This window comes from Saccoglossus kowalevskii, chromosome 18, assembly GCF_978046115.1.
Source record: "Saccoglossus kowalevskii chromosome 18, keSacKowa6.1, whole genome shotgun sequence".
NCBI lineage: Eukaryota > Metazoa > Hemichordata > Enteropneusta > Harrimaniidae > Saccoglossus > Saccoglossus kowalevskii.
The window spans coordinates 33,788,966-33,801,914 of NC_140658.1; the positions used below are offsets into that span (position 1 = coordinate 33,788,966).

The 12,949-nt window shown below is 34.2% G+C and overlaps 1 protein-coding gene across 1 annotated transcript in view; it reads left to right on the forward strand.

Annotated features, from left to right (window-relative positions):
• LOC102804847 (uncharacterized) overlaps positions 1-12,949 on the forward strand; it is a 179,915-nt gene that overhangs the window by 37,779 nt on the left and 129,187 nt on the right. Inside the window, exons 22-33 of the mRNA XM_085493076.1 lie at positions 1,347-1,408; positions 1,497-1,660; positions 1,820-1,906; positions 2,286-2,418; positions 2,735-3,109; positions 3,607-3,636; positions 3,807-3,964; positions 4,163-4,252; positions 6,383-6,515; positions 9,901-10,213; positions 10,438-10,499; positions 10,586-10,749. Of these exons, the coding sequence (XP_085349202.1) occupies positions 1,347-1,408; positions 1,497-1,660; positions 1,820-1,906; positions 2,286-2,418; positions 2,735-3,109; positions 3,607-3,636; positions 3,807-3,964; positions 4,163-4,252; positions 6,383-6,515; positions 9,901-10,213; positions 10,438-10,499; positions 10,586-10,749 (1,771 nt within the window). The remainder of the gene's footprint in view (positions 1-1,346; positions 1,409-1,496; positions 1,661-1,819; positions 1,907-2,285; positions 2,419-2,734; positions 3,110-3,606; positions 3,637-3,806; positions 3,965-4,162; positions 4,253-6,382; positions 6,516-9,900; positions 10,214-10,437; positions 10,500-10,585; positions 10,750-12,949) is intronic.

Sequence of the window (12,949 nt, forward strand, 5' to 3'; positions counted from 1 at the left end):
CTGATATAACTGCCAAGTGAGGACAAGACATATTGTCCATGTCCCGAGTTCATGTGAACTTCAGTAGGATTTTTTTATTTAAATCTCAATATGGTAACAGTGTTGACAAGAGCTAGACACAAGAAAAGAAAAATGAAAAGTTGTCTAGCTGGTTGCCATGATGCTGACTTTTAATGCACTGCCAGCTAATGGTAGCTATGGACTTACGTAACTCACGTCAAAGTAATTCACATTCGTTTTGTTTACCAGTTCTACCTCAGTGTAGTATCCATCCGTTGCCATTACGTTTTAAAAACTTGCCGATCGAATTTTTAGAAACCAACACTTGATATTCCTCTTTCAATCTCTTCCTGATGTCTATCTGCTTGATTACAATGGCCTTCAAGGAAACAATTCATCGTGGAACATAATCAGTCAATCTTGATAGTTGGACAGGGTCATGCATTATTTAGCTTGAACTTTTAGATGAATACAGCTTGCGTGTAAGACAGCAAAAAGTATCTGTGTGAATACATATACGGCTGACTATGATACTTCTCAGCATTGTTTACATATATAAATTATTTCTTTGTTCAATGAAGCGATGCTGATGCCACATTGTCGCCATAATTAGGCAACAATGAAGCGAAACAATAACCACAATGAAGCAAAGCTGAGGCTGGAGTGAGGCCAAAGCTTTAATATGCGATAACTGTACTGTATGCATCATGTCATATATATACAGATGTATTGGTTTGATGTATTGGGCAACCAGTGGCCATTTTTTTAAATTTATGCTGTTACAGAGCAATATCTCAGATATAAGATGAATATCATTTAATGTTAAAAAATCATCATAATCAAGCATCAGCTTCTTGATCCATATTTAAATGTCTTTAAATTGACTGACATGTTTATGTTCAAAGTATATTCCTATAAAAAAACAAAACTATACATCTTAAATTTGATAACTAACTGGGACAGTGCCATGCATGGCTTGTTTAATATAACTGGGAGCTCTATATGGTGAAATCTCTGAAATGTAATTATAAATTTTATGTTTAGTGTCTGCTTTAGTCAAGTTTTATTGTAGATAATTAACAAATTTAACTTGATATTTCCAAACTATATTACATAAATTATTTTGAATTAATATTTAGAAAGGCCAACATGCTGATCATAAGCATGACTGAATGCTTCTCTGTAATCTATTGTATATAAAAACTGATGAACCACACCACTGGTGGAAGGAGGGGCATTTCAAGACAAATTAAAAAAAAATGTATTTTTTGTCTTTAACTTTTCAGTTATTATTATCAGCTAAGCAACCCTTCAGTCTAACTTTCTTTATCTTTTCATGGTGACAGGTGGCTGGATACATCTAAAGATGATAGAAAAATTGAAAGGGAATTAAAGCCAGGAAAACCAGGTGAGTTGAATCAGTGGTTGTTTGTTATTTCCTTGTCTTTGCCAAGATTATTAGGTTTTAGTGGTAATATTAATTCTATTTATTTCAGATCATGAGTGGGCGGTATGGATTACTACTGCAGATGACTCGTGCCAAAGAAATACAGCTGTAGGCCACATTGTAATGTATGGAGACAAAGGTAAAACTGAAATGATACCACTGGGTGCTGCTAGGTCAGACAAATTGGCACCTGGTCAAAGTGATGAATTTGAGGTGAGAAACTACTAACATTATTCAGTGTGGAAAAAATATCTGATGCTTCTACAAAAAATAATGTTTAGCATTAAGTGTATCACTCTCATACAAATGATTAGTTGTGAACCGGAACATAATATTGCAATCAATTTAAAGACCTTTCTTTCTTTTTTGTAGATACAAACTGGTAAAATTGGTAAACTTTATAAAATTCGGATTGGATATGAGGATGAAGACAAGTGGGATGGTTGGCATGTAAACGAGGCAAGTTACAAATAGTGATTCACAAACATACATATGTTTTATATATTGTATGAACATGTACAATGAAATTACATTTCTGTCAGAGAAAAATGAAAAATAAACATATTTGTTGGGTGTCTTTGGCAAGGGGGGTGTGTGCTAACTGACATGTAATTTGTGTGGACCAAACACTGCATTTCATGTTGTGTATTTTAAAACAGTATTTGCATTCATACTTTATTGATATCAATATTTATGTCATGGTCTGTTAAAATTCATTATTCCTGTTAATAAATGTTTAAACATTAACATGTCTTCATGATAGAGCAGTTTTACAATAAAACAGGATTTTTTGTTTTCAGTTAAAGAATACATAAACAATATGTTTTTATTGTTTTAGGTACGAATGATGGAGAGGTCAAGTAAGGAAATATTGACATTTAGCTTTGATAGATGGATGTCAAGATCAGAAGATGACAATGACATTGTAAGAGAACTACCAGCTGTGAGAGATGGGGAGAAAACATTGCCAGGTAAATAGATGGTGTATAGTGGGGTATTGTAGGGTAGTTTTACTGATGCACCAAATCACTCAGCTTTCATGTACATGTATGCATTAATGGTATACTTTTACATTGGTATTAATGTCTGCATAGACAACGTCATAGAAATTATAATATTTTATTGATTTTTTATCAATGTGCTGTGAAGATTGTGAATTTATTGTTGCAGTATTAACATCACACTCAATTCTATGTTAGATTGATATGCATCATCCAAGGCTGCAAATCATACATTGCTGTGCTTTTGTGATGTCAATAACTTGACAGTAATTGTTGTTTATTGCAGTAATTCGTTACTACGTTGAAGTTTACACAGGTGATTTAGACGATGCCTCAACACAGTCCAGTGCTTATATGACATTATATGGGAAGAGAGGAGACACTGGTGTCCGAGCACTTTATAAATCAATGCACAATGAAGATAAGTTTCAGAGGGGCCAGATGGATGCATTTGAAATTGAAGCCGTTCATCTTGGTGATATAAAACACATTATAATTGGCCATGATGGGGTGGAGCCTGGGCAAGGTTGGTATGTAGATCATGTGGTTGTTAAGGAAAGTGAATATGCAGAGCAGCAGTGGTATTTCCCTTGTAAGAGATGGTTTGATGTTAGCAGAGATGATAGAAAGATCGAAAGACAAATAATTCCTGGGGAACGTGGTAAGTATCTAACATAAATAAATTAAGATAGAATGTTACTTAAGAGTATGTGTGCATATTTTATTACATTTAGCAGTTGAAATATTTTGTATAAAAATCTACAATTATTTATTTTTAGTATTAGTACTTTTTTGGTTCATTGTCAATCTTATTTTTGGGCACATTTCCTTGTTAAAAGCCCATTAAAATATTGTCAATCTAGACATAAAAAATAATATTCTATATATTTTTTTTCACTATATGTTATCAAGCAAAATTTTGAGATACTGATTCAGAAAAATATCCTTGCCATAGAAACAAATAATATAATGACCTAAAACTAAATTGATCAATTTTTCTCTCAACTGAGTAAAGTGTAAACAAAATATTTTTGTTTATTAACAATGTCAAACATGTGGAATTACAAATTATACTCAGGTGCTGCCCTGTATACTAACTTCTGTTTTTATACTGAGTAATTTAATATTATAGTAAATAAGTTTTTTCATTTCTTCCAGAATATACACCGCCACCAACACCTGAACCAGGTATAATACTTTTTCATTTTATTTTTCATAAAAGAAAATCAGTCAATCGACTTTCCTTGCTTTAGGTATCGATTGGTATCTGTGCATCTTCTTCACTACTGCTATCTAATGACAAGCTAGTGTTCAGGATGCTTCTCCACAAACTGGTTTCATTACTTTGTGTCTTGCAGATGAAGGTTGGAAGTTAGAGCTGACCACAGCTGATGATTCATATCCATCACATGGTGCTGTAGCATACATATCAGTCTATGGAAATAAAAGAAACTCAGATCGAATACCACTTTCTGCATTTGATAGTTTTACTCCAGGCAAAACAGACAAGTTTGATGTAAGTTTTTTGAAAATCATATTGACAGAAATATCTGCCATTCGTTTCTCTGATCACATTTTAACATTTGAATAAACAATGAAAAATTCTATGCAACTCAACCTACTACAAATGATACACATGTAGATTAGAGGTGGACACAACAAATGGAGCTTGATTTTAATTCTGCCTTTGTCTTCATTTTTTTTTTTATTTCAGGTGAGCTTTGAGGTCAATCTTGGTGAAATCTACAAAATTAGGATAGAACATGATGATAAAGATAAATGGGAGGGATGGCATTTAAATGAGGTAAATATATATTATCAATCTGTCACTTGAACAGAGAAAGAGATTCAGACTTCCAAGCAATTGAATCTTCCTCCCAAGGAATGTACCAGTTACCAGCTATTTATTTTGAAGTATCTTGTCATAACCAGCTTTTCATAATCAACTGATAGGATCTAGCGAGGTAAACTCAATTTTCTCAGAGAATTTGACATCATGCATGCATGTACATGCTTTTGACTGATTTAACACAAACATTATACCTATTGGGATACATTTGTATTCCTTTCATGCTCTGATTCAACATGAATTCCTGTGGTTCTGGAATCGGATCTCTGTCATGCTTAGACCCAAACTTGGTTATGTACAATGAACGTTATGGGATCTTGATGCAAATCGTTTTTGACTCCCATGTGTGAAGCACAAAAAGGGAGTCTTTGCAGTTAGTGTGTGTGTGTGTCTGCGTGTGTGTGTGTGTCTGTGTGTCTGTGCGTGTGTCTGTTCCACTGATATCTCAAGAACCATACATTGATTTTTGATGAAACTTGATTCATAGATGCTCTAGGCCAATGCGCAGATTTGATTAGATTTTGCTAAAAATCCATGCATACTAATTACCTAATTTGCATGATAATTAGCTGATTTTTAGCTGTTCCATGACTGTTCCACTGATATCTAAAGAAGCACTCATTGGATTGTGATGAAAACTGCCACATAGATGCTCCAAACTAATGTGCAGATTTGATCAGTTTTGGGTAAAAATCTGTGCAATATTAATTACCTAATTTGCATAATGATTAATCAATTTTCGACTTTCCCACTGATATCTCAAGTACTAATCATCACATTTCAATGACACTTGGTACATAGATGTCATAGGACACTGCACAGACCTGATAATTTTTAGGGTAATATGAGCACATATTAATTACCTAATTTGCATAATTAATTAATTTTAATTTTCAGCTTTTGATATTTCAAGTAGTAACCATCACATTTCAATGAAATTTGGTACATGGATGTCATAGGACACTGCACAGACCTGATAGTTTTTAGGGAAATATCAGTACATATTAATTACCTAATTTGCATAATTAATTAATTTTCAGCTTTTGATATTACAAGTAGTAATCATCACATTTCAATGACACTTGGTACATGGATGTCATAGGACACTGCACAGACCTGATGGTTTTTAGGGTAATATCAGTACATATTAATTACCTAATTTGCATAATTAATTAATTTTCAGCTTTTGATATTTCAAGTAGTGATCATCACATTTCAATGACACTTGGTACATAGTTACTTGACGACTGTGCAGACCCCTGATTAGTTTTGGGGTAAATATTTGTGCATATTAATTATTAGCATAATTAGTTAATTTTCAACTTTTTGCCTGATATCTCAACTACTAATCATCATATTTCAATGAGACTTGCTACATAGACTATGCAGGACTATGCAGAGACCTGATTAGTTTTAATTGGATATTAATTACCAAATTTTGCATAATGTTCCATATATATATATGAAACTTTTAAAGAGATGCAGAGACCCAATTAGTTTTTGGTAAATTTTATGCTTATTAATCACCTAATTAACATAATTAATTAACACTGATATCTCAATTATCAACATTTGAATGAAATTTGGTACATAAATGCTCTAGAACAATAGACAGGCCTGATTAATTTTGGGTTAAAATTTGTTCATATTAATTTTCTAATTAGCATAATAATTCATATTTTTTTTGTTCTGTTCTGTTCATATTAGTTACCTAATTTACATAATTAGTTTTCAGCTTTTCCATCAATATCTCATGTACAAGTAATTTTTAATTAACTTTTAATGTGTCTTAAATACTCTCAGCACACAGGAGTTTTTTCTTTGATTTGTTTTTCTGATCAGATTTAACATGTCTGAATGGCCGCATTAAATTCTGTTCTGGAACCATGTTTATCACATGCCCTGGCTCGTCATGTTTAAACATCATATATTTAATATAATATTTCTTAAACTTGATGTCTGACTGGGTCTATGCAATGAAACTAATTTGTTATGTGTGAAGTATTTGCCAATGTTCCCCTGCAGAACATTTCTGCCTATTTTATGTGATATTAAGAATTGTTTTTCGCTCATAATCGTTCCTAGATTAAAATGCGAGACAACTCATCCAAAGAAGACTATCTCTACAAGTTTGATAGATGGTTATCAAGAAACAAAGATGATTTAGATATTGTCAGAGAACTACCAACCATCAAAGATGGGAAAGATCACTTACCTGGTAAGAACATACACACATTACCTGGCACTCCATAAAAAGGAACTTCCTGGTGTCTCAGTATATATAGGCTGGTACCATATGACATCATACTTCCTGGTGTCTCAGTATAGGCTGGTACCATATGACATCATACTTCCTTCTGTCTCAGTATAGGCTGGTACCATATGACATCATACTTCTTGGTGTCTCAGTATTGGCTGGTACCATATGACATCATACTTCCTGGTGTGTCAGTATAGGCTGGTACCATATGACATCATACTTCCTTCTGTCTCAATATAGGCTGGTTCCATATGACATCATACTTCATGGTGTCTCAGTATAGGCTGGTACCATATGACATCATACTTCATGGTGTCTCAGTATAGGCTGGTACCATATGACGTACTTCATGGTGTCTCAGTATAGGCTGGTACCATATGACATCATACTTCCTGGTGTCTCAGTATAGACTGGTACCATATGACATCATACTTCCTGGTGTCTCAATATAGGCTGGTACCATATGACATCATACTTCATGGTGTCAGTATAGGCTGGTACCATATGACATCATACTTCATGGTGTCAGTATAGGCTGGTACCATATGACATCATACTTCATGGTGTCTCAGTATAGGCTGGTACCATATGACATCATACTTCATGGTGTCTCAGTATAGGCTGGTACCATATGATATCATATTTCATGGTGTCTCAGTATAGGCTGGTACCATATGACATACTTCCTGGTGTCTCAGTATAGGCTGGTACAATATGACATCATACTTCTTGGTGTCTCAGTATTGGCTGGTACCATATGCCATCATACTGCCTGGTGTCTCAGTATAGGCTGGTACCATATGACATCATACTTCATGGTGTCTCAGTATATATAGGCCGGTACCATATGACATCATACTTCCTGGTGTCTCAGTATAGGCTGGTACCATATGACATCATACTTCTTGGTGTCTCAGTATTGGCTGGTACCATATGACATCATACTTCCTGGTGTGTCAGTATAGGCTGGTACCATATGACATCATACTTCCTTCTGTCTCAATATAGGCTGGTTCCATATGACATCATACTTCATGGTGTCTCAGTATAGGCTGGTACCATATGACATCATACTTCATGGTGTCTCAGTATAGGCTGGTACCTTTTGACGTACTTCATGGTGTCTCAGTATAGGCTGGTACCATATGACATCATACTTCCTGGTGTCTCAGTATAGACTGGTACCATATGACATCATAATTCCTGGTGTCTCAGTATAGGCTGGTACCATATGACATCATACTTCCTGGTGTCTCAGTATAGGCTGGTACCATATGACATCATACTTCATGATGTCAGTATAGGCTGGTACCATATGACATCATACTTCATGGTGTCAGTATAGGCTGGTACCATATGACATCATACTTCATGGTGTCTCAGTATAGGCTGGTACCATATGACATCATACTTCATGGTGTCTCAGTATAGGCTGGTACCATATGACATCATATTTCATGGTGTCTCAGTATAGGCTGGTACCATATGACATACTTCCTGGTGTCTCAGTATAGGCTGGTACAATATGACATCATACTTCTTGGTGTCTCAGTATTGGCTGGTACCATATGCCATCATACTGCCTGGTGTCTCAGTATAGGCTGGTACCATATGACATCGTACTTCATGGTGTCTCAGTATAGGCTGGTACCAAATGACATCATACTTCCTTCTGTCTCAGTATAGGCTGGTACCATATGACATCATACTTCCTGGTGTCTCAGTATAGGCTGGTACTATATGACATCATATTTCCTGGTGTCTCAATATAGGCTGCTACCATATGACATACTTCCTGGTGTCTCAGTATAGGCTGGTACTATATGACACCATATTTCCTGGTGTCTCAATATAGGCTGCTACCATATGACATACTTCCTGGTGTCTCAGTATAGGCTGGTACCATATGACATCATACTTCCTGGTGTCTCAGTATAGACTGGTACCATATGACATCATACTTCATGGTGTCTCAGTATAGGCTGGTACCATATGACATATTTCCTGGTGTCTCAATATAGGCTGCTACCATATGACATACTTCCTGGTGTCTCAGTATAGACTGTTACCATATGACATCATATTTCCTGGTGTCTCAGTATAGGCTGGTACCATATGTCACATACTTTCTGGTGTCTCAGTATAGGCTGGTACCATATGACATCATACTTACTGGTGTCTCAGTATAGGCTGGTACCATATGACATCATACTTCCTGGTGTCTCAGTATAGGCTGGTACCATATGTCATCATACTTCATGGTGTCAGTATAGGCTGGTACCATATGACATCATACTTCATGGTGTCTCAGTATAGGCTGGTACCATATGACATATTTCATGGTGTCTCAGTATAGGCTGGTACCATATGACATACTTCCTGGTGTCTCAGTATAGGCTGGTACAATATGACATCATACTTCTTGGTGTCTCAGTATTGGCTGGTACCATATGACATCATACTGCCTGGTGTCTCAGTATAGGCTGGTATCATATGACATCGTACTTCATGGTGTCTCAGTATAGGCTGGTACCAAATGACATCATACTTCCTTCTGTCTCAGTATAGGCTGGTACAATATGACATCATACTGCCTGGTGTCTCAGTATAGGCTGGTACAATATGACATACTTCCTGGTGTCTCAATATACATGTAGGCTGGTACCATATAACATTATACTTCCTGGTGTATCAGTATAGGCTGGTACCATATGACATACTTTCTGGTGTCTCAGTATAGGCTGGTACCAAATGACATCATACTTCCTTCTGTCTCAGTATAGGCTGGTACCATATGACATCATACTTCTTTCTGTCTCAGTATAAGCTGGTACCATTAGACATCATACTTCATGGTGTCTCAGTATAGGCTGGTACCATATGACATCATACTGCTACACATATGACATCATACTGCCACACACTCACACTCATCATCTGCTCACACACATGCAAACAAACATTGGAATTAATCTGTGTTTATATTTGTATACTAATTGATTATACATACCTTGGTACACTCACATATGTTTTGTGTAGGAGCATGACTGTGTAGGAGAATTAACCTTATGCATTTTAATCAGCTAAATTGCATAACAATTAAGCTGTTTTGAAACATTTGATGTCTGTGTAGACAAATATTTTATATCAATTTGTGCATAATAACTATCCAATTTGCATGTCAATCAATTTTTGTAACTTTGTATCTTGTATGCCACAACTATTGTGATTCTTTCTAACTCATTGAAATTGTATTTGGACAGGCCAAAAATAAAGATGAATCAATATTATATCAGAAATTTTTAATACAAATGTATGTCTTCAATTTATCCTTTAAATTCAGTTCTGAAATATTATGTGGAGGTATTCACTGGTAGAGAGCCAAAAGCTGAAACCAATGCCAATGTGTTTATGACTATATATGGTAAAAAGGGTGACAGTGGTAAACGTGTACTTTATAAATCCATGAACAATGATGTGAAATTCCAGCGTGAGCAGAGAGATGTATTTGTGATTGAGGCAGTTCACCTGATGGATTTGAAGAAAGTTGTCATAGGACATGATGGGAAGGTGGCTGGTAAAGGATGGTTTTTAGATAAAGTTATCATCAGGGAATCCGAAGATTCAGACAAAGATTTCTACTTCCCATGCAGAAAGTAAGTTAGTTTTACATCTATGAATGAGGGCAGAGATGGTTTGTGTATTTTGTTGAGGGACAACAGTAGACAGGTAGACAAATTTAAATTTATTTTGGAGGTGTTTGGTGTAATACTGAAAGTGAGTGTGATGCCTGTTTTCATGTATGTCTCTCTGTGCTATCTATGTTCACTCAAAGTGATCACATGAATGGTCAGCTTATGTCTTAATGTTTTGTTTTCAGATGGTTAGATGTTGGACAAGATGATAAAAAGATTGAAAGAGAACTGAAAGTCAGCAAAGCGGGTAAGAAGTTACACATACATAGATATTTTATTTAAAATGCAGTTATCTTGATCCAACACTGGTGTGTTTTTGCATTTGTCTTGCAGATTATGAATACACAGTTTGGATAACAACTTCCTCAGAATCCAATCCGCGAAATAATGCTCTAGTTCATTTAGTTGTTTATGGTAGTAAAGGTAAAAGTGATCCAATACTCCTCGGTTCTGCCAGACAACAGACATTTAGTCCTGGTAATACTGATGAATTTGAGGTGAGTAACAGTAAACATACATGTATAGTTAATTAATGTATGGATATTTTTGTGATCAATATGACTTGCATTTGACATGCACTGATGGTGGTGATGTCATTTGAATATTGTATACCTTGATATAATGCTGGTGATGTCATTTGAATATTGTTTACCTTGATATAATTCTGGTGATGTCATTTGAATATTGTTTACCTTGATATAATGCTGGTGATGTCATTTGAATATTGTTTACCTTGATATAATTCTGGTGATGTCATTTGAATATTGTTTACCATGACATAATGCTGGTGATGTCATTTGAATACTGTTTACCATGACATAATGCTGGTGATGTCATTTGAATATTGTTTACCTTGATATAATTCTGGTGATGTCATTTGAATATTGTTTACCTTGATATAATTCTGGTGATGTCATTTGAATATTGTATACCTTGATATAATTCTGCTGATGTCATTTGAATATTGTTTACCTTTATATAATTCTGGTGATGTCATTTGAATATTGTATACCTTGAAATAATTCTGGTGATGTCATTTGAATATTGTATACCTTGATATAATGCTGGTGATGTCATTTGAATATTGTATACCTTGATATAATTCTGGTGATGTCATTTGTATATTGTATACCTTGATATAATTCTGGTGATGTCATTTGAATATTGTTTACCTTGATATAATGCTGGTGATGTCATTTGAATATTGTATACCTTGATATAATTCTGGTGATGTCATTTGTATATTGTATACCTTGATATAATTCTGGTGATGTCATTTGAATATTGTTTACCTTGATATAATGCTGATGATGTCATTTGAATATTGTTTACCTTGATATAATTCTGGTGATGTTATTTGAATATTGTTTACCATGACATAATGCTGGTGATGTCATTTGAATACTGTTTACCATGACATAATGCTGGTGATGTCATTTGAATATTGTTTACCTTGATATAATTCTGGTGATGTCATTTGAATATTGTTTACCTTGATATAATGCTGGTGATGTCATTTGAATATTGTATACCTTGATATAATTCTGCTGATGTCATTTGAATATTGTTCACCTTTATATAATTCTGTTGATGTCATTTGAATATTGTATACCTTGAAATAATTCTGGTGATGTCATTTGAATATTGTATACCTTGATATAATTCTGGTGATGTCATTTGAATATTGTATACCTTGATATAATTCTGGTGATGTCATTTGAATATTGTATACCTTGATATAATTCTGGTGATGTCATTTGAATATTGTATACCTTGATATAATTCTGGTGATGTCATTTGAATATTGTATACCTTGAAATAATTCTGGTGATGTCATTTGAATATTGTATACCTTGATATAATTCTGGTGATGTCATTTGAATATTGTATACCTTGATATAATTCTGGTGATGTCATTTGAATATTGTATACCTTGAAATAATTCTGGTGATGTCATTTGAATATTGTATACCTTGATATAATTCTGGTGATGTCATTTGAATATTGTATACCTTGATATAATTCTGGTGATGTCATTTGAATATTGTATATCTTGATATAATTCTGGTGATGTCATTTGAATATTGTTTACCTTGATATAATTCTGGTGATGTCATTTGAATATTGTTTACCTTGATATAATTCTGGTGATGTCATTTGAATATTGTTTACCTTGATATAATTCTGGTGATGTCATTTGAATATTGTTTACCTTGATATAATTCTGTTGATGTCATTTGATTATTGTATACCTTGATATAATGCTGGTGATGTCATTTGAATATTGTATACCTTGATATAATTCTGGTGATGTCATTTGAATATTGTATACCTTGATATAATTCTGGTGATGTCATTTGAATATTGTATACCTTGAAATAATTCTGGTGATGTCATTTGAATATTGTATACCTTGATATAATTCTGGTGATGTCATTTGAATATTGTATACCTTGATATAATTCTGGTGATGTCATTTGAATATTGTATACCTTGATATAATTCTGGTGATGTCATTTGAATATTGTATACCTTGATATAATGCTGGTGATGTCATTTGTATATTGTATACCTTGATATAATTCTGGTAATGTCATTTGAATATTGTTTACCTTGATATAATTCTGGTAATGTCATTTGAATATTGTTTACCATGACATAATGCTGGTGATGTCATTTGAACATTGTATACCTTGA